Raw genomic sequence first — 23071 nt, 5'->3', positions numbered from 1 at the left:
CTAGTGGTGACGAGAGAGAGAGAGAAATTGATTTTGAGCACATTGGGGATAGGAACAGGGCAAGCAGAAACCTCTGAAGTTAGGCTGGGCTAATTTGACACTAAAACTCAGAGTCTGGAATATTCTCTGGTAGATGGAGAGGAAGTGAATGTTTCATGGCTGGAAGTTGTCTGATCAGATTACAGTTATAAACCCTTCCTGTACTTTCAAAACAGAAACACTGGAAATTTTGGTAGAACTTGGAAAGAAAAAGTGAGAAAAGATAGTAGTTGTTTAATAGGCAGACTAGGAAATGCTGGTGGTGTCTGGTGGTTTGCCACATCCCTCCCTATAGAAGGCAAACAGGCTGGGATTTTTCTATGCAGTGCTATCAGCCTATAAGAGGTGAAGCTGCCTCTCAGCCTAGCCAGGCTGAGATGGAGTTGGCTTAGCGACCAAGAAAGGCTGACAGGACCTACCTCTACACCAAATTGCTGTGTCACCCCATTGATGAATGTTTATGATGCTGGGCACAGCATTCCCATCAAGTCACCTCCAATGGGTTTCAATTTTCACTGGCTGAAGAATTAAAATGCTTGAATCAGAAACCTTAGTCCCTTGGTTATGTTTTATGACCTGTACTGAATGGAGAAATTGAAATATGCACACAGTTGACAGGAAAGTTAAGCATTTTTGGCTCACATATATTCATATATAACCTGCACACTTGGCTTCTCAACAGAGGTGACAGGTTAGGGTTTCATCTCCACTAGGGTTCTACCTTGTTTAAGAAATAAAGCTCCTTGGTTCACCCTAATGTACCAAGCGTGCTTGTTTCTTTAGAAATAGGAAAATATGGAATGGCTGAGGTTTTGAAATGAAAGTCTCCAAGGTATTCTAGGCGAAGTCAGAGGTGGTTTATACCCAGACACGATCCATGCACCCCCCACCCACCATTGGGTCTGTTGAGCCCCCTTCTCTGCAGGTCAAGAGCCAGTGGGACATGTTTTCAAGGGTCCTCTACTTGTATAACTGAACCCCAGTGATAACAGTGCAGATCCCTAAATAAGAGATACAGAAGTCCTAGGTGAGTGCAGTGGTTTCCTGGAGAGCTCTCTATGATGCAGCCATCACATATCTGTATGCCATTGCAAGCCACTTTCCTTTGTTGCATATTTCTCATTTGGTATGGTGAGGTTTCTTATCTGGAGTTGGGGATTTACTGTGGAGTTATGACTGCATAGGTACACCCAACCAGGCCCTCTAGCATGCACCGGTCTTACCTCCGTAAGACCTCCCATCTGTGTGGTGTCCTCCTCTCCCTCCTCGCCTTTGGCTCAACACTCCTCCTGGGGATTCTTACGTAACATCACCACACATGTCCTGTTTACTCCAGCAAGGTTTCCACTCTTGGTATGTTGCATTGGGATTGCTTTTTGGGAACTTAATTTTTTTTTCATTGTCTTCTCTCTCTCTCTCGCTTCATTTTTGTATTTATTTATATTTTTGTTGAGCATTTCAATGTACAAACATACTATGAGTTCATTGTATTCCCATCCTATTATTTTCTCTTGTCCCCCTTCCACCCCTATTTCATTGAGAGCCCTGCCCTTTCCAGGTAGTCCTTTTCTTCGCTCTTATTATTATTATTATTTTGTTTTATTGAGGTAGGGTCTCACTGTAGCCCAGGCTGACCTGGAATTCACTATGTAGTCTCTGGGTGGCCTTGAACTCACAGCAATCCTTCTACCTCTGCCTTCCCAAGTGCTGGGATTAAAGGCATGCTCCACCATGCCCCGCTTCCTTCTTCTGTTTTGATGTCTCATTCTCTTTGTTCTCCTCCAGCCTCTTTGTTGAACGTTTGATGGGATTAGAATTGTGCAGGCGTTAGGGGGTAGCGATAACCACTGTGAATGCACCGATCAGTTCTTGCCCAGATAACAGTGCCTCAAAGTACTCCTCCCAATCCTGTGGCTCTTACATTGTTTCCACCCACTCTTCCAGAAAGTTACCTGAGCATCAGAGGGCCTGACAGAAATGTACTTAAACTTAACAGCCTATTTTCACCTCTGTGGTGTTCCTCAGTGTCTACCACCATCTCCAAAGAGAAACATTTCTGACTAATAGTGAGAGCTGCTCATATTCTTCCCACTTCCTCCTTAGCAATGTTCCCTGAGTCCTGGTGGGTGTGGTAGAGATGATTTATCTACTAGGTGCTGGGATTTCTCTGGTCACCTTGATGAGTCTAGAGTCTCCACCTTCTGGGAGAAGAATCTCTTCAGCTTTGTGGGGACTGACCCAGCAGAGGGCTGCTGGACGCTTGAACTTCTTCATGCATTTACTGATTCATTGTCAATATCAGACAATCAACTGTGTGAATGTGAATAATGATGAATGTGAAGGGTTGTGCTGAAGGAAGCATGCCCTCTGAGATTAACCCTGTGCTGAAAACCCACTCCTCTGCAATGTGGAATCCCTACACCTGAAGCCAGCACAGATCCCGAGAGGATGAAACATGTCTTGTGAACAGTTCTAGGAGACCTCCAGTCCATGTGATTTGTAAATTCAAATGATGTTTCATTTTCCATTCCAGATAGAGAGCAAAGCCAACATGGATAGCTTCTAGGGAAACAGAGAAGCATTACAAAGAGCACTCTAAATAGGTATCCTTCCAAGAATTTTAGTTTATATTCTATGTTGGGCTAAAAGAGCCAAAAGCAGAGATTTATCCTTGGACACTATTGCAATTGCCTTCTCATTGCTGGGACAAAGCACTTGGCCAGAAGCCACTGGTGGATGGAAAGGGTTCACATCACCCATGGTCTCGAGGGAAAGCCCCATCATGGTAGGGAAAGCATGGCAGAGCAGATCTGGGCATCACAAGCTGTCACACCAGCAGGGAGGTAGCAATAAGTGTGAGTCAGGTAGCTAATACCCAGTAGAACTGGGTGAATAAACCTCAAAGTGACAAAAGCCCCCAATGACATACTTGCTCTAGCAAGGCTCCACCAGCTGGGGATTGTGTATGAGAATTAGTTATCCAACACATGAGGCTATGGGGGATATTTCATGTTCCTTCAAACCACCAAAGACACGCTGCATCTGGGAAGGCCGCTCTAGGCCTTCCATGACCTCAGGTACAACTCTTCCCATTCCTCTTTGAGCTTTAGTTTCCCCCTTGAGCAGTACAAGCAAGTTGGAATCCAGATGATTTCAAAGGACTCTTGCAAGTCTTTCCTCTCAGGCTCTTTGGTCACACAGGCTTGGAAGCACTTCCTCTCCAGCCAAACGCCAGATTGTCCCCAGGGCTGTGTTGTGGGCATGCACTCATTTTTCTCTGTTACTCCCATGTATAGGTCTGTAAACATACCTCCTTCCTCTCCCTGCTTCACCTCAGTTGTATATGTGAAGTAAATTAAGAAGCAAGTTGATGTTCTTTCCATATGCATCTCTCATTTTCATTCATTTGGAAGAGGACAGGATAGCTCAGGCACTTGAGGGACTGCACCCAATACAACAGGTGTGTCCACCTTTCATGGGTTGGGAGAATTCAAAGGCCCTGGGGATTGATCCTATATCTACAACGATGAAAATTTCCTTATCTGTTTTCATTTATTGGGGCAAACAATTATATAATTACTATCATTTTGTTGCTTCCTATTGTAAAGGTTTTATTAGTCAGACTTGCTTTGAAAAATACCCAAGAAAAGCAAATTAAAGGGAGAGTTGTTTACTTTGGCTCATGAACTCAGAAGTTTCAGTCCATAGTCTGGATCTGATACCTCTGGGCCTTTAAGGCAGGACATCATGTTGATAGTATGTACCAGTGGCTATTCAGCCCATGGTGGACAGGAAGAAGAGAAAACAAATACAGGAAGGGATGGTTATAGTTCCCAAGGGCGTATCTTCAGTCATCATCTTACAACTGAGCCCCACACCTTTTGCTTATCACCACCTGGTGCTATATTCTGTTGAGCGATTGATCCACTCATTGCCTGAAAACCTTTGGGCTCTAGTCACTTTCCAAAGGCTGGCCAGTTAGCAAGCCAGTCCCTAAGCCACAGACTCATCTGAGCTCTATCATAACCTCATAAAGTGTTTCTGCTACCTTCATATGTACATGAAAACCTGGGATTCACAGAATCAAATATCTTCTCAAGGTCATACTATGACTTAGTGACCAAGCTGAGTTTGAACGTAACTTAGGAGAAAACCATAATGGCCTGGTCAATTATTCCAGGAACACTTCTGTTCTCTGTGAAGTTCAGCCTCTCAGCCACTGGAGTCACTGCACAGGGTTTTCTGGAAGACCAGCCTTAGTTAAGGGAGGAAGGTTGGCAGGTATTGTAGGTCTCTATTTCAGTGGTTTATGACGCAATGCTCTGGTCGCTTCTGTGGGCACAAGCCATCTTAATAGTGTCATTCATCACTATGACAAAGGTAAGAGTCAGGGGAATGATAGCTGGGATGAAAGAGGAGAATTTGATGCTATTAACACTTGGAAGTGACATAACCTCAGAGCCTCTATCAAGTGGCAAATTAGAAACTATACTAAAATTACTTTAAAATATACCCAGGGCTGATTTTCTACAATCGTAATAAAGCCTTCTGTTTGAGTTTAGAGATGCATTTCTGTGTAAAGTGCTCACAAGAGGGTCTGGTGTGTTGCCCCATGTGGAAGCCACAAGTGAACCCCAGGGGAATCTAAGACTGTGAAAGGTGTTTGCGTCTCTTGCATCGTGTGGTACCTCTCCCTTGTTGTTTCTTTAAAATGTGTTATGAAGTTCCTTCTATGTCAGTCTGTAATGGTTTAAAACAATTCAGAAGCTTCTCTCCTTTTCTTGGTTTAGCTGTTGGGCAGAATAGAAGATTTTGTGACATAATCTTTGTCCCTGTGTTAATGAGTTTGTAGTGGTTTGAATGTCCAATGCCCCTCAGAGGCTGATGTGTAAGAATCCTGGATCTCTAGTTGACTGTGCCATGTGGGATAGTGGTGGAACCTTTAGAAGGTGGAGCCTTGCCGGAGGAAGTGTGACACTTGGGGAGGGACTTGAGGTGTTAAGCCAACCTCCATGTGGGCTCCTTCCCGCCTCCTGACTCTGGCGAGATGTGATATAGGCTTCCTGCTCTGGCCTGCTATAGCTTCCTCGCTGTGATGAAACTTCCCCCTAGAAAATGTAAGCTAAATTAAACCCCTTCCCTTCCATAAGCTGCTTCTGGGAATTTTTTTTCCAGCAAGGAGAACACAACCGTTAGAGTCGAAACGAGTACCAGCCCTGGACAGAGCCCTCAGGAGCTCCGTGCCTTTGAAGATTACTTGAACATATATATCTAGCCTTGTACTCTAGGAACCTTGAGGAAACATTAGGGGGGAACCAGAGCTGCAACTAAATTATTCCTTTTCTTCCCCTCATCCTTAGGCAAAAGAAAGGAAATGTCGCCCATAAACACTGGGTTGGACCTTCAAATCTGGTCAAGTGCAAGCCCTGCCCGGTGGCACAGTCAGCCATGGTCTGCGGATCCGACGGCCACACCTACACATCCAAGGTCGGTCTTCACTGTTATCCTGCCTTATTATCAAAACTGTGCCAGGCTGAGGAGATGGCTCACCAGTTAAAGACGATGACTTGCAGAGCCTGATGGCCCAGGCTTGATTTCCCCAATAACTATGTTGAGCCAGAAAAGGGGTGCATGCACCTGGAGTTTATTTGCAGTGGAAAGAGGCCCTGGTGCATCCCCCCCAACCACCCTGTGCATTCAAATAAAAATATAGATACATTTTTTTTAAATTCCAGGCCTCCTTATCCTGTCTTTGTGTACAAGTAGGGGCTGGGGCAGCTTGGTGACTCTGGGTTTTGCCCTGAGATGCTGTACAGGAGTACATTAGGAGATAGTCTGGCCAAGTGAGGCTACCCAGAGTGACATATTTCATCCAGTCAAGGGCTAACGAGAAGACTGGTCCCCAGCCACCTTTTGTGTCTAGGTGTAACATGTAGCCTGGGTGTGTAGGGAATTGAACTCCAGCCTGATAGGGCTTTGCAAGTGCTTTCAACCACTGAGCCATCTCCCAATTCTCAGGGAAGGGTGGTTCCTGAAATGCTTGTGATCTTGAATGAATCTAGAAGGGCCTAGAGAACTGAGGTATGTATACTGCCCACAAGACACCTATCACATAGCTTGGCTAGTGGGGAACAGCCCAGGATTTGGTGCCTTGTGGATAGCCTGGTGGGACAGTGGAGGCCTGGAACTTCCCATCTCCTCCAACCGAGCTGCATGCTTTCATGAGCTTCATTGAGTTTCTGTGTCAACTTCCCCCTGTAGGGTGGACCCTGTGGCTTGAGAGTTGTTCTAGGAACCAACGCCCTGGTCACCTTGGGCCACAGTGCAATGTGGATGATTCTTAGGCTTCTCTATCCCCATCTGACTCTGCCCTTATCATACTCAGGCTGGCCCTAGAGCTATGGAGACTGCACAGGCCTCCAAGAACCCTCACTGCCATCTACCTCTGGAGGGTTACCTGGGTTGCCCTGAGGTCATGGCTACTTTTCCTTACTGACCTTGTCTTGTATGTTGTTTATCGGAAGTAAAGTTTTACCCACCCACCCTGAATCTCTGCATGTTTCTAACAAAGAGAGTATGTCTCACAAAACCAGGAGCCAGCAAGTGGAGCTGGGTCTGAATGATATTCAAACCCATGTAGTTCGTATATTACCTTGGCACGATCAGTCTCTTTGTTCATGTAACAGGTACTGTTTGAGCCCTTGCTGTGTACCAAGCAGCATGCCAGGTGCTGGGGAAGCATGGTGGGAGTGAAACCGTTGGCTCCTGTCATGGGCAAAGTCAGTAATCTTTCCCCTACCTGAGTACAGCCCTGCTTCTCTGCTGAAGGTCAGGGCCAGGGACATCCTGCTCAGAACAGCCCCAGAACATAATAGCCTTTCCTTTCTCTTCCTCCCCTTAACCTCAGATAGAATCAGTTTGAGACAGAATCCAATCACAGGCTTGCTTCTGAGCATGCCTGAATAGTGGATTTATAGGGATCGTTGACAAATTTTTAGCCTTCATTCCTAAAGGCATCTTGCTTTCCTTTTCTTGCAAGGGGGTGTTGGGGGCTAGATGCCAGATGTAAGGGCAGTTCCCAGGATGTCTTAATAAATAATGCTTTGAATATAGAGGCTCTGAGTAGAACTAGGCTTCTGCATTGCTAGTAGGTTTCCAGGCCATGGCCAGGGTGTGGCCCACAGACCCCACTTTGAGTGTGAGGGCTTCAATTTGTAAAGGTCCTTCTTCATATCCCTACTTCTGTCTGCTCTCTCCCCAACCCCATAATCCATTTCTGGGGAACAGAGGAAGGGTTGACAAAGTAGCAAAAGTTCCCCTGTACCTCCCTGACTTAAGTCTGGAAGGCTTTTATTCTGCCAACAGAACTAAATTGAGACTATTGTCACCATTAGCGCTCTCCAGAGACTTGAGTCCTTCCTCTTTCAGAATCACAAGAAGGGACATCTGTCTGTTGGTTCAGGAGCTACCCATGGAACACCTCCCGAGCTTCCCTGGCACCATGCAAAGCATGGAGGGGGTGGGGACTGAGACATAAATTCCTGCTTACTGAGAGGTTACAAGTGGGTTGAGGAGTCAGAAATAAATAGATAATAACTCATCAAATGAATCTGTAATTTTAAATTGTAGTAAGTGTGGCAGAGTCGGAAGAGAGAGGAAGGGAAGGAACGGGAAGGAGAAAAAGGCAGAGGAAGAGAAAGAAGAGGAAGGAAAGAAAGAGGAGAGAGGGTCCTGCTTTGCAGAGATGGTCCCTCTAAGGTGATGTCTTTGAGTTGAGTTGAAGGGTAGGGTGTTCTTGGCATGAGCCATGGCAGTCTGGCAGCATGGTATGTTTCTGAGCTACGTGGCACTAATGGTAAGGGGTGAGACATGCGAGATGAGGGGGCATAACTCACACTGGACACTGTTGAATGGGATGGACAGTGCTTAGTAATCCAAACATATAAGCAAGCCATCTTCATCCTGGGCCAAGTTACTTAGCAAAGCGCTCAGCCTGGGATTCTGGCACAAAGCTAACTGTTTGTGATGCTTTTCCTTTCATGACGATCCCAATGTGTGCCATTGAAATGACTCCCGCTCTGGAGTAAACCACCTCTGTTCCTCAAGCCTCACCTCGGATACCAGCCATGGGATGCCAGTAAGGAATTAGAGCTGTCCTCAAATCCTGGTCCAAACCTACCCCTCTTCACATTACATTTCACTCACAGAAGGGATTTAAAGTGCCACCTGCCGTGACCCCTGAGTGGCAAGGGCCAGTGGTGACCTTTCGGAGGCGGTGGCCTCGGTTACTGCAGCTCTGATATCCGGGCCCTGGAAGCTCCTTGCCCAGCCAGGGGGGAACTGACCTTGGAGGACAGAGTTCTCCTGGTGTGATGGGATTTCTGAGAGTCAGGCCTGTTCTCTGCCACCAGCTCGGCTGTTGATAACTGACAAACCAGCAGCAAATACCCATCTGCTATTATTCATCCCTTGAACCCAACACTTCCATCTTTCATAGCTATTAAACAATTATCCAATGACTCATTTGTGTCTAGAAACAGAAGAGAGACCTAGAGATGAGGACTGCTGCGGAAGATGACATTTTCTTGCCATCCACAGCAGTGCTCATGAAAGCCTGGGTGGAAGCTCTGGCTTTCCAGGGCTGGCATTTCTTTTCCTTTATTTTTTACTTATTTTTGCCATTTTTGTACATGTATACAATATGTGTTGATCCTATTCCCCCTCCAATTAACACCCTTCTTCCTCATTCATCCCATCTTACTTTCATGTCTTTTTTTTTAAACCCATTGAGTTACATTAGAGTTGCTGGTATGATCACAGATAATTACTGATGAACCCAAACTCCCCTCTTCCAGCAACCATTGGCTGCCATTAGCTACTCTTGAAGGTCTGCTGTCTCATGTATCCTTCCCCTCATTGATGATGGAGTAAGGGCTGACATATAGTATGAAACATGTGATATTATCTTGTATATTATTTTTTTCAAGGTATCTTAATAGTTGCTAACAATCACTACCAAGAAAAGGTCATGTCTGAAGTTCATGGAAAATATAGTCCCTCTTGGTCATATTTCCCCAAAACAGGAAGTTCAGAGGACTAGAACCAATTAAAGGGTGGACTGGTGAGGCTTCTGCAAATGGCTTCAATAACACGCTAATTCTTAGTCTCCAGGATGTCAGCCCTGCAAGCAATCCAGGCATGAGAGGAGTCACTGGTGACTACTCCGTGTTGCTCTTCAGAAGCTGAAGCTGACATTGTTTGGGAACATTTGGGGGTTGGGCCTGCTCCCCAGCAGACCTGTGGGATGAGAACTTCTTTACTTGCCAGTGGCTCAAAGGGACAGCCTTGCTGTTGATTAAGAAAACAGTGAGACAACCGGAACTGAGGGCGGTAAAGCTTGCCATCACTCGTGTGGGACCTCAGGAGCCTGGAGCCCTGTGGTCACGAGGAAGGTGGCAGCAGCCAGGCCAGCTGCAAGGCGCTCCCTCTTCACAGCACCGCAGAGGACACAAGGCGACAGCTCTTGAATCCTTAGAGTCTCAGGTAGTGAGTGGGGGGGAGCAAGGGGCTCCACACAGACTCTAGCGGTCAGTACTGGCTAATAAGTGGTTCCACACTCCATTACTTTGATATTCTGATGTTTCTCAAAGGGCAACATTAGAAGTTCGGTGACTCTAGAGCAGCATTCCATGACACCTAGCTAACTACAAGTGATTTTGCCTTGTCCATTAAATAGCTTGAGATGTGAGGATGAGTTCTCAATGGCAGTGCCCCAGTTTCCGTTCCCTCCTCAGGCCTTGCTCACTGGCAACTTTCTTTCCTCAGCCTGAGGAAGCTAAATGTCATTTGATCCTGAGAGCTCATTTCCTTAGCAGGAAAACCCTCAGCTATCAGTTTAGAGTTTTTGACCTACTTTCATTGTTTCCCTCCCTTTTTCTCCTCCACAGGACTTTAGGGGAAAGCTTCAGTGAGATGTAGACTATTAATTGTGTCATTGTTAGGATATTGGTCCTGGCTGACATGAGCAAAAATCCAAATGAAGCAGAGGCTTACATGCATCAAGTTAGGATTGTCTCTCACGCGAATAGTACCCCAGAAGCAGCCCAGGGTGGACACGATGCTTCTAGGCTGGTTGACTGTGACTGGCTTGGTTGGCTGTCCTGTCATTCTCAATAATAGGAATGGTGGAGCTTTCTGTGTAGGTGTGGGATGGCATCTCCACCCAGCTAGTCCTGTTATAAGAGGAAAGGAAAGGGGCACCACTCAGAGTTACCAGGGTCACTTTGTCTCTCACCTCATTATCCACAGCTTAGTCCTAAAGGCTATAAAGGAGGCAGGGAAATGTTTTTATTCTAGGCAGCCATGTGGCCATCCAGAGTTTGAAAGTGATTTAAGGAATGCCAGAATGAATGTTGGGGTTATATAGCAGCCACTGCCCTGACAATTTGATATTTGAATAGGAGTATTAAATAGGAATAATAACAGTGATAAGAACACAGTACTTGTTATGACAGCATTTAAGTGCAGAAGTAATATTTCTTGTATCTCATCCAATGGTCTTAACGCACCTATGAGGTAAGTAGCATTCCTAGGCCTAAAGTAAAGTGAAAAACAAAAGCTGTATGTTTTCTCAAGGTCAGTGCTGTCAGTGAGCACATTGGACATTTGAAGCCCAGGCAACCTCAAGTGTCACGGTTATAACTTCTCTAAATGACAGACATCTGAGAAAGGTGTAAAATCCCAGTTGTCCCGTCAGAATGCTTCTGACTTCAAGTGACAGGAGCCTGCGTCCCTAGGTCAGCTTAACCCACAGAAGGGAAACAAATGTCCGTTTTACACAGGGCTTGAAAGTACTCCCCAGTCCTGGACCTCAGAGAAAGACAGGAACAAGTACTGTTGGCAACAGTGCGCTTCCCCTGGTCTTCCTCCTTTCCATCTCTGCTTGGTTTTATCCTGCTACTTGGCTGTGTCCCTCTGAACAGAAGATGGATTTTGAAAGCCCCAGATTCACTTGTTTTCAAATAGAAACTCCAAAATATGTGCCTTACTGGTGTCACAATTCCAGGGAAGGATTCTGATTGGCTCATTTTGAATCATATGACCATCCCCCAGTCAGATACTGTGTTCAGGCTAATGAGGCTCTCTGGGCATCTGGCCTGCGTTGGTCTTGTGAACCTTCTTCCTTTGCTATGAAAAAGGGTTGGATTTTGTTTTTCAGCAGAAGAGGGAGAGAGAAAACATGTTAAAATGAATAAATATTTAAAAGTACTGTTCTACACAATACCTTTAAACAATATATATATATAATTAATATATATATAATATATAATATTATGTAATATTGATATTATTATATATAATAATAAACTATGTAGATATAGATATAATTTGCAAGGATGAGACAGGGAGGAAATAGTCACACCAGGGCCTCTTACCATGGCAAGCTAACTCCAGATGTATGCACCTACTTTGTGCAGTGGGTATGGGAGAATCAAACTCTGATTGTCAAGCTTTGAAAGCTACTGTCCCTTTAACCAGTCTCATAATCACCCTCTCAATGACAAATATGCCTTCCTCTTTGGAGTGCTTATGAAAGTAACACTACTATGGCATTAAGGCTGCTTCCAGCAGTGATATTCATAGAGGGACATAAGAGACAAGGAGACAGGCTTTTCTATCACATTCTGTGTAATTAAAGAGAAAGTTGTCCTAAAATAACCAGTATGAGCTAACCTCGGAATTCTTTGAAAGCATTAGACATGATGCTTAAGACTTTCTTTAGATCATGGGGCACACTAGTCTTCAGTTCTCCTCAGCCTATATTTTCCTTTTAGACATACCAAGGTAACAGTCATTTTGGCTCCTGAGGATAAACGTTCAGGCAAAGTGGTTATTGTGACATTTTCAGAAAGCACAGTTGTTCAGACACCATCCATCTACATGCATCTGCCATATTTATGCCAGCAGCTTTAGCCTGCAGACGAGTCACAGAGAGCAGAAGGAAGCACCCCAACTAATCATTTTACTATTTAGTTCCACGTCCTATATGCAAACACTGTTTAGCCAGGATTTGAAGAGATTTTCACTACTTCTCAAATGCTCTGAGTAGAATGCTGTGTCATTAGTGTGTTTGTTAAAATTACATGAGGATGAGCAAACTTCTTCTTGCCAGTTCAGTTGAAAGCACAAAAATCCACTTGGTGAGGCCATTACCTGAGCACAATGATGCCTGGACTTCTTTTATTACAAGATGAAATTAAGGATTGGGTAAGATTGCAAAACACACGAGCTACTAACTGTTTAAAGTCTGGAAAGGCCCCTGGCCAGGAGGAGTATTCAAAGCACTAGAAATCTAATCAAATAATTACAAGCAACCTTAATTAAGTTTATGATCATGTTGCTTCTACTTTTCCTTAAGAGAAACAAACAAAATATTCCCCGTTGACATATTACTTACATGATCACGATTACACTCTTTCTCAACATTTTATGAGGATATTTCAGCCCCACATCTAGGTGGTGCTTGAAGAAGTTCAGCTCATGTTCTAAGCCTTGGCCAGAGCATGTATGTGATGTAAGGGAATTGGGGAATCCTTTATTCTTTAATTAAAACTGGGCTTAAAACTTACCATGAAGTGTTTTCATAATTGAATACTGAAAGTCATGACCTAATGATGCTCTCATGTTTACCAAAGCAATTTTTTTTTCTTCCAAAATGAAACCTTCTGGGATTTTAGTTTTTAGATTAAACTGAGACACTCAGGTGTGCTAAGCAAACTAACCTATCAACTAAACCACATCCTCTAGCCCCAGAAATCTTCATAAATATGCATAAAACAAAAAAAAATAATGCCTTCTCTAGGTAAGTATGCCCTTCCTAAGATGATAGGTCCTGTCCAGTGAGATACTCCTAACAGCACCCTCTCGGTAGCTGGGGGAGGTTTTGTGGCCCAAAGAATGACTTTCTTAACTTCTCCTGCAGTGCTAATGACAACTGGTTTGGATCTCCGACATCTCCAAAAGAGAGGCTGGGCAGTGGCAGCCAGCTGAGAAGGTGGCTGAGAAAGAGGTGCCTGAGGCTCCTGAGACCCTGGACAGTTTGGTCAGATTAAGTGCATCATAAAGGGACATTTGCTTTTTCTTTGCAGTAGAGTGACTGAAAGATAGTGACATGTACCCCAGAAGGAAGGATGCCCCAGAGTTGGACATGAGCATGAACTGTGGCTTTGTGCATATTATTGTCTACTTAAAAACTGTCTGGCCAGTCAGTTGATCCCTCTTTAGAGCAAACCAACATATAACTCAAAAGACACACAGCAGGCAAAGGACAGGCTGCGGTAGAACAGAGAGTACATCTTTTTCATTATGGTATATCAGTCTCTAATGATGGAAGAATTCAAACCCAGCACCTTGCAGATACAAAAATATACTTTGTTGTCATTACCTTCTCATTGCTGGAACAAAGCAGCCGATGGCAGGGAAAGTTCTTATTTTGGCGTATAGTCACAAGAGGAAGCTCCACGATGGCAGGGGAAAACATGGCGTGAGCAGGGGATGGACATCATCTCTGCCACGGTAAGTGAAAAGCAGTAGCAAGAGTTGAGCTGAGCTCTGGCAGTGAGAGAGTTGGCTATATCACCCCCAGGCATACCCCGATAGCACACCTCCTCCATCAAGGCTGCATCTCCCAATTGCCACCAGCTGAGGATGGATCATTCAAAACACACAAGTTCATGGGGGACATTAGATTTAGACCACCACACTATCAGTGGGAAGCATCTCCAGCCCAGCCCTCGGGCTTTTGTGCATCTAATGCTCAATGATGGGGTAGAATAGATGGAGCTTCCCATCCACATCTACCCTCACCAGAAAGGAAAAAAATAAATAAATAAATAACTGTGCTCCTGGGATTTCAGCTATGAAGTCTCAACCTAAGCATTGTTTCCTCAGCGAGGGTTCTTGTGTTCTTCATGCCAAGTGAGACCGTTTCTTTCCTCTGAATTCTGATTAGCATCACGCATACTAAAACGTATGTCCTTGAACATTGACCACATCCCAGGAGTTGTCTGTATGCATGTGTATATCCATCTCTATGATAGACTGGAGGGCCTGAAAACCCTGGCATAGAAAATGCTCAGCTGTGAAGCACAAATCATTTGAATGATTAAGCTCGGAAAATTGAAGAGAAATCCCTGGTTGAGGTTGGAGGGTACCAAAAGGCAGATGGGATGTTGAACATGGCCTTGTAGGATCAGGGAGGTTGATCTCATCGAGAGACTTTGGGTGAGCAGCTGTATGCAGACTCTAGATAATTCCTTAAGGCCTAGTTGGGACTAATTCCTCCATGGGAAAATGGAACGGAGACCCTCACAAAGAAATGTAGAACTTGCAGCATGTTCCCCCTGAGTTCACAGCGTCATTTAGATTTTTAAAAAATCAGCCTGATGGTGAAACAGGACAACAAGAACCTTCGTTAGTCTCAGCTTGGACCCTGGATAGAGGGAGGAAAAGCTAATCTATAAAACCATAGCAAATCTCACCCACTGAAGTAAAGCAAGCATGGTACAGAAAACACATGAAGGGCAGAAACCGAAACCAATCATAACAGTGGCTGGTAAGCTGTCCCGTGGGTGCACACTGTAAGCATTTCAGCCTGAGTATTAGCTCATATGTACTGTCTTTGCATGATGGAGGAAAGTTGAAGCTAGTAAATTGACCTAAAGTGGTTTTAGTGGTTTGGATGACATGTTCCCCCATAGGCTCATAGGTTTTGAGTACTTGGTCTGCAGCTGGTGGCAGTTTGGGGGAGTTGTACAGCCTTTGCGAGATGGAACCTTGCTGGAGGAGGTGTGAAAAGATGTGATTTTTCCCCAGCTGTCTGCTCTTGTCATGCTTTCCCCAGCATCACAAAGCTGCCCTGCAAAACTTAATTGGGGATCTTGTCCAGCAATGTGGAGGTAACTGCTACAAGAGAACGCACCAGAGCACCTGAAAGAAGCAAGTGCAGATCCTCCATGGAGTCTTGAAAGTCAACTGGAGCACCACCAGATTGTTTTTCTTGAACACACCAAAGGAAGTAAGCCACATGGGTGTAAGGCAACATAAACATGAAGAACAGAGCTGGAGTCCCAGGAAATTGAGTGGTAGACTTTTAGAAAGAGAACATAAAACAAGTTCAAGGGGGGGGGGCAACTTGTTTACAAACAAGACTCTTTAAGACTTGGACAATGAATTATACCTTACCAAAAGCTGTCAGACTCATTAGAACTGTCTAGAATAGAAAAATCTAATCACAAACAATCACCGTGAAGAAAACAGACATCTAACTGTACTATAGGAAAGAAACCAAGGTTCCAATTCCCTATTCTAAATTTGGCAATGAAAGAGTAATTAAAGATGTGAGGTTACTTAACCGCACCACAACCTTCTCATGTGTTTGTGATTAAGCCTCATACTAAGTTCCTAGCTGGTGGAGCCTTTGGGAGGAGACATGCGACTAGGGGTGGGTCTTGAGCCCTTTGGGTATTCAGAACTAGCTCACTCTAGCTGTTTCTTCCCCACTGCCATGACAAGAAGTAACTCCCTGGCTATCTTTTCTGGGACATTTCCCTACCATGATGAGACAAAACTGTAAGCTTAAATGCTTTCCTTTCAATAGCTGCTTCTGGTAGGTGATTTGTCAAACAATAAGCAGGTAACTGATACATCCACTTTTTTTTTTCTGTACAAATTATGTTTAAGGGTGAGCCTAAAGGATAATTCTGTCTGAAAATATGTTTCATAGGAAGATAAGTGAATAAATGCAGAAATAATAGCATGAGAAAAATCACCATTTCCTACCTCTAATGATAAAACTGAAGTCATGAACAGTCAAGCATGGATGAGATAGTTGGACTACTCTTGGTGGTAAGCTTCGTGTTTTTGCCACCTGAACCACAGGCAACTCTTAGGATAATGTGAGTAGGCAGCCAGCCTTGCCCTCTGACTTCATGCAATATAAGTTCACAGCAGCACGTTCCGTTTATAGATATGTGAAGAAATGCCAGAGGAGATGAACCCAGTTCCCATTTAAAGGCAGGGTAGCAGCATAAAGACATGAGAAGAGACCAAAGAGAATCCATCAGACAAAACCAGAACCTGAAATATACAGGAGTCAGAAAGTGGACCCTATTTATACATGAAAGAATGTGGAGTGGGAGACATGGCTGAATCTAAATCAAAACAATGAACCAAAACTAAAAAACAAAAAGATGTGTTTGGGGACATTAAGGAAAAATGGTTATAAATGATTTAGAATTAGACATGGTGTTAGCATTATAGTTAGTAAGAATAAACAAGTACACACACACGATATAGATTCATTATGAATTCTAAAATAATTTAGACAAAATGAAAACAAACACAGACAGATTAAATGAATGGAAGAAGCTTAAAACTGCTGAGCTGAAGCTGGAGAGTCACTGCTCTAATTTTCCTTTGGCCCATATCTAGAAATTTCCCAAATTAAAAAAGCAAGCTTTTCAAGGGAGAAATTATCTTTAATATTATCTCCAACATGTTGAATATATAATTGATATCAGTCAAAGATGGAAGAAAATATTGCAGGAAATTTTTAGGAAAGACAAGAGTGGCAAATTTGTGAAGTTATCAAGGCATATATCTCATATACTTAAGTACAAAGCCTAAAGTATAAAATATTTAGAAAAAGTAGGGGAAAATATTTGTGGGTTCTGTCTTAGGTAAATAGTTCTTACATGTAGCCCCCAAAAAGCATGCTTTGTAAGAAATATAAAATGTTTTCTACACGATTTGGCAACTAACAGTGAATTAGAAAAGAAACCATGCCTGGATAAAGGAAAATAAATCTGATAAAGAACTTGCACAGAACCTTGTAAAGAATTCTCTACATTCAATAACAACACTCCTCTCCACAAATAGACGAAAGATTTGAACAGAAATTTCACCACAAAAGGTATGTGTATGATAACCTCCCCCCCCCAACCCGCCAAAAATGCTTAACTTCTCTGTCATCCAACCACATTGATGTAACATCATAATAGGGTGAACTAAATTAATGACTGATTTTTAATACTCAGAGAGAAATTTGGTCACAGTATATCCATTCATTCAAGTGCCAATAGTAGCTTCCACCATAGGTTCTCTGACTTTCCCAGCATATACAAATCCCGTCCTGTGGAGCAAGTCTCAGATCCAATTAGAAAACAATTTTGTAACCCTCATAAGTTATGGCAGTAAATCAATAAGCTTGTTTCTATATGTTTCAGTCCACTTTCTGGTACCATGGAAAAGATAACTAAGACCAGGAAAATTATAATGGAAAGATCATAAGGTCTGCAGGTTGGAAGTTCAGTGCGGTCTGCTTCATAACATGGAGGAATTCACACAGCAGCACGTAGCTGCAGAAGAGGGGCAGGGCATTCCCTATCACAGATGAACTCGTCCCTCATAAAAGGCAGGAAACTGCTCATAAAAGATCTTCCTCCATGACCCAAAGACCTTCCACCCTCGTCTGGATCTTAATGTCTCCCCCAAGGCCCATGTTTTGAAGACTCCCTTCTCATCTGCTCATCCTGGTGGGAGTTGGTAGAACCTTCAGGAGGTGAGACCTGGTAGAAGCAAGTTAGATCACTGATGGCATGCCCTTGAGGGGGATAGTGAGATCCTGACCTCTTCACCTCTTTTTGTGACCCCTGGGTAGAGAATCTGTGTACCGCATCATGCTACACACTGTGACTGTCTGCCTCTTTCTGGCCCCAATGCAGTGCACTCAGCCAACCGTGGAGTGAAGCCTCTGAAACCAAATGTCAAAATCAACCTTTCTTCAGTTTTTTATTTTTTTTTTTCTTGTCACTTTTGTCACGGTGATAGAAAGCTGACCTAAATCCTCAACTCTCAACACTACTGCACTGAGAAATTAAGAGTTCCAACATGGCTTTTTGGAGACACACTCAAACCATGTTGTGTAATAAGAAAATATGCAGAAAAAAAGAGGGATGAACTGTTGATGTATGGAACAACATAATTAGTATTAAAATAATTCTGCTAGCCTGGCGTGATGGTGCGTACCTTTAATCCCAGCACTTGGGAGGCAGAAGTAGGATGATTGCCATGAGTTCGAGGCCACCCTGAGACTCCATAGTGAATTCCAAGTCAGCTTGGGGTAGAGCGAGACTCTACTTCAAAAAAATATAATAATACTGCTGAGGGCTGGAGAGATGGCTTATCAGTTAAACACTTGCCTGTGAAGCCTAAGGACCCCAGTTCGAGGCTTGATTCTCCAGGACCCACATTAGTCAGATGCACAAGGGGGCGCACGCATCTGGAGTTTGTTTGCAGTAGCTGGAAGCCCTGGCACACCCATTCTCTCCCCCCCCCTCTCTGCCTCTTTCTCTCTCTGTCACTCTCAAATAAATAAATAAAAATGAACAAAAATTAAAAAAAATAATTCTGCTGAGAAAAGCCAGACCAGAACAATAACATATATTAATGACACTGATATAACTTTAGAAAATACAAGCTAATCTTTATTAAAGGGAGTAGACCAAAGGTTAGGTAAAGACAGAAGGGTAGGAGGGATGGATTTCAAAGGGGTTTAAAGAAGCTATGAAGGATGATGGCTGTGTCAGTCACTTGGGTGATGCTAATGGTTTTTATATGCAGATGTGTGCATTAATACTTATCAAAGCTCCTTGAAATGTCATCCTAAAATATGTATAGTTTTATATATTAATTATACATCAGTTGAACTGTTTTAAAAGTTTAGTATAGGTCAAACCTGGAGAGTGTCCAACAGGTAGCACATCTTTATAGTTTCCTATATTTTATTTACATATGTCTCACCTTCGTGTGGACATCTGTAGCAGCTACCTTCTTGTTCCTGGAACAAAGCACCCAAGCAGAAGCAGTATACAGAAAGAAAGGGTTCAATGTGGCTCCAAGACTCGAGGGAAAGCTTCATCATGGCAGGGAAAGCATGGCAGAGCAGAGGCTGGGCATCACATCTTGTCATATCAGCTGGGAGTGAGTAAACTCTGGCAAAGGGGAAGCTGGACTGTAACACCCCAAAGCAAGCCCCTAGCAAGACACTTCCTTCAGCGAGGCTCTACCTCCCAAATTGCCACCAACTGGGGACCAAGTTTTCAGAGCACATCACAGCATCATTTAGAAAGACACTTTTATTTTTTCATTTAGCCTAAGTAATGACAGAACAGACTTGGAATTTTCCAAGTGATCTTTTTTTCTCCATCAAACACTGAAAAGATATAAAGTTGCCATGAATACTCCATTGCTTTGGATTCTTCTTCTATGAAGAAACTCATGGCTTGAAGTTATGTCTTGGGTATTAACATCTTTCTAGGAATGAAGCCTAATTTTCATGCATTGATGTTGCCCTTCTAACCCATTCTTGGGATGAAGAGGTCGTGAGGAAGTGAGAATCAGGGACATGGGCCAAGCTGGGGCTTCCTGGGGCTCAGAGCAGGTTTCCTAAGGTGACCTGTGGAGCAGCTGGTGACATTTTAAGGGCAGCCTGCTTGGGTGGGAGGGATGGTGACAGTTCATACTGTGGTAAGAAGAAACTGCACAAAACATGTTGCTGTCTGTGAAAGGAGAGTCAGTGGTTATTGGAGGTCAGACTGAACAACAGGTTGGATCTGATCTCTGGGACTGATGCCACAAGCCTGGGGATCCAGGAAGATGGCCTTCTGACAGTCACATGGTTGAGACACAGCACTTTGTCTTCTGGTTTTTCAGGAGCTCCAACTCTACTCTCTGACTCCATTCTTTACTCAGATGTCCAAGTCCTCAGAGTTGAAAGAGGCCACCTATGTTTCTGGAACCTGCCTCGGCCTCTCTTCCAAGATAGTTCCTCCAGAGTCACAAACACATCCACCGTTTGCACAGGTTCTGTGCCCAGGTTGCTCCCTGAATTGAGAAAAGGCAGATGTGGAAACAGGTTGTGATATAGATTAATCAGGCCCGGGAGCCAAAGGACAGTCATTGGAAGGCTGACATTTTTGTGGCATGGCTCAGAGCTTGTTGAGTGGAACTGGATATTGTAGCCTGAAGATCCAGCTCAGCTCGTGACTTTGAAGAGGCTAGGTAACCTCTCAGTGCTCCAATTCCCTTTTCTGCAAAAATGAGAATAAAGGATCGTTGTGAGAATTATACTTGCATATGAAGTTCTTAGAACATCATCTGTCTCATAGATAAGCCATCTATGGTATGAGTTGCTCTCTCCTTAGTCCTCCCTCTGGCCTCAGTATTATCTTCTGTTCATGAAGTCTCTATCTCCAACTCCCAACTAGGTGAAGTTGGGCCAGTTCCTAAACAGTGGAGGTGGCCATGGTGACGGTGACAACAGGGACTTCTTCGTGAAGGCATGCCCTTCAGCAGGCACTGGGTGTGGCAAGAATTTCATGGCAGCTCCCAGCACGGTAGATTCTCAAGCTGTAGGTAGGACATGATGTTCAGGTGCGGTGTCACGCAGGCCGCAGGTAGTGAGGAAGAAGTTAAGGTGAACTTTTCAATGTGATGATAGGAAGGGAATAGCACTCTGCCCACCCCCACGGGGGTAGGGGGAATGTCATTGGCTCTCTGTGACATCATTTAATTTCCACTCCCGTATTCATTTGGTTGTCAAATGCTTTCTGAGTCCCTCTGATGTGCTCAGCATGTGTGCAGAATACTAAATAAAAAATGGATGGAGCTGGCTGCACTGCCCAGAGCTTGCGAATGAGAATAAACATCTTTGGTCACTGGGTTGGCTGTTCCTGTGCTAAAGGTACTCAGGCCATCCAGGTGTGTGAGGAGGCAGAGAACTGTGTACAGGCCCCTTGCTCCTGGGAAACCCTTCACCCTCAGGAATTAAGCAAAGACTCACAAGGACAGAGACCAGGGTTTGCTCCAGAACCCCCTTCAGGGGCTAACTTTACCTCCTCTGATTGGGCCACCCTGCCCCAGATCTTCCTCATTCATACATGGCCCATAAATGCCAGTAACTATGTTCCGTAGAGTTTCTACCATGATATGCTATTATACAATTATGACACTGGTCCTGAGATGTGTATAGAGTTAAAGCCCTTTCTTCAGCTCACACACCATGCATAGAGAGAGGGCGGGGGGAGAGAGAGAGAGAGGCTGAGGCTCAGCACCTCTCTGACTCCCAAAGTCTCCAATATCAGAACAATATCAATCCAGACTCATCTATTAGAGGGCAGTTAGTTACAAGTGATTAAATATTTAAAATTATAAATATATAATCTTGCAAGTAATATAGCTTTAGGTAAGACTTTGTGAATCTGATCTTGGCAAATGAGTACAAACAATCACATGGACAGTTTACCAGTTCCTTTCACTCAACTATGCTTTTGAGATCTGTTCCTCAGAGTCACCAGCAGGGTCAAGGTTACCTGATAAGGTTGGCTCTGTGGGCACTATGGCATCCTAAGCAGGTAGTCTAGGTGTCGGTAGTGGTGAGATAGAGGGCTCAGGCGGTAAAGACAGTAACTGCTCCCTTTGGTTCAGCCATTGTGTGGGTCCCCATCTCCCAAGTATCTTACTTAGAAGTGGTTGTCATGGCAACCTCTTTGTTTTTATTTTGGTCTTGGACAATGATCATTGTCTCAGCTGCCTGGCAAGAGGAGAAGCCATGCATGGACAATGAGTATAGCATATTACTGAGCTATTTCAGGGGTCACTGCAGATAGACAGTGGGCGGTCCACAGAAGCCCCACTACCATCCCACATAAATGGAGGACTTCTGTCATATGCCCATAGCACTGTCAGTCACCCCGAATCATCTCAGTGCTTCCACCCCCTCTGCATGCATGGCTCTCCTCCCTTGCTCCTGCCTGCCCGCTTCCCACCCAGACTCCTATTCTTCTGATAACCACAGCTCCGCCATAGGAGGGAATAAAGGGCCCTGAGGTTACTTGGTTTTCACAGCTCATAGGTTTGCTTGATTGCAGGTTTTGTAGATCCACATTTTTATCCACGGAACTGTCATTTTTCTTGACCTGCCACTTCAATCACTCAAAACAGTACTGCTAGACTACTTTAGGAATTTCTCAGGCTTTTTTTTTCCCTCTCATGTGTGTTCTATCAACCCAAGGATGGTAATAATTAATAATTAGTGCTGAGAATGGAGAACTACAGCTGACTTCCACGTTCTCCTTGCCAGCAGGGCCCCCATGTCACAAGAGGGCACTGCAGGGGAGTGGGGGTCAGCCATGGGCACCCATGCATTCTGTGCTCAGTAAATTCCATCCTCACAACCAGCTCGGGAAGCACCATTCCATCTGCACTATCTACAGAGGGAGTCACCATGACTCGCATGAAGCTTTCTTGCCTAAAACCATAAGCAGCAGAAATGAAACCTGATTCTAGATTTACCTGAACTCAAACAGTCTTGTCTTCTGCTATTAGTTGCCAAATGTACAGAGTTAATTTTTTCCTGATTTAACTGCAGTCCACAGGAATACCATCGTGCATGTGTGAAGTAGCTTTGGATGACCTACAGAGTCATTTGCTGAAATGTTCTTTGGGTCCTCACATTTAATGTGGCCATCAGAGTGGCCCTGATTTTCCTTGACCCCAGCCCCTCTCCCTATTTGCTAGTGACTCAGTGCCACACAGTGACTTCCTTACTGGTCTCTCTGTTTCCATCATAGTTTGCCTGCAGACTGTATGTACCTCACAGAGAAGCTGAGACACAATGGCTGAGCCAACCCAGTGTTTCCCTCACTTGCACAATGACCTTCTTCTCCTGCCCTGCCTACCCCATGGCCTCCACGTCTGACCCCTGCCTTGGGTCTTTTCCTGTCTTCCTGCCACTCCAGTCTAGCTACCTCGACATGCTTCTCTGTCTCCAGAACACCAAACTTGTCCCACACGAGGGTCTCTTGCATGCACTATTTCCTCTGCATCAACTCTCTCCCCCTGGAACTTCTCATACTGGCCTCTACTCTTCATACCAGCCTTAGCTGGAGGTCATTGCCTCTGAGAGGCCCTC

At 44.3% G+C, this 23071-nt stretch overlaps 1 protein-coding gene across 3 annotated transcripts in view; it reads left to right on the top strand.

Annotated features, from left to right (window-relative positions):
• Spock1 (SPARC (osteonectin), cwcv and kazal like domains proteoglycan 1) overlaps nucleotides 1-23071 on the top strand; it is a 534501-nt gene that overhangs the window by 387505 nt on the left and 123925 nt on the right. For all 3 annotated transcript variants that reach the window (XM_045153029.1, XM_045153030.1, XM_004665088.2), the window contains one exon: nucleotides 5400-5526. In XM_045153029.1, coding sequence (XP_045008964.1) covers nucleotides 5400-5526 — 127 coding nt within the window. The remainder of the gene's footprint in view (nucleotides 1-5399; nucleotides 5527-23071) is intronic.

Source organism: Jaculus jaculus, chromosome 6 (assembly GCF_020740685.1).
Source record: "Jaculus jaculus isolate mJacJac1 chromosome 6, mJacJac1.mat.Y.cur, whole genome shotgun sequence".
NCBI classification, from domain to species: domain Eukaryota; kingdom Metazoa; phylum Chordata; class Mammalia; order Rodentia; family Dipodidae; genus Jaculus; species Jaculus jaculus.
Note: the sequence above shows the minus strand (reverse complement) of the source record. Positions and strands in the feature narration are given on the sequence as shown.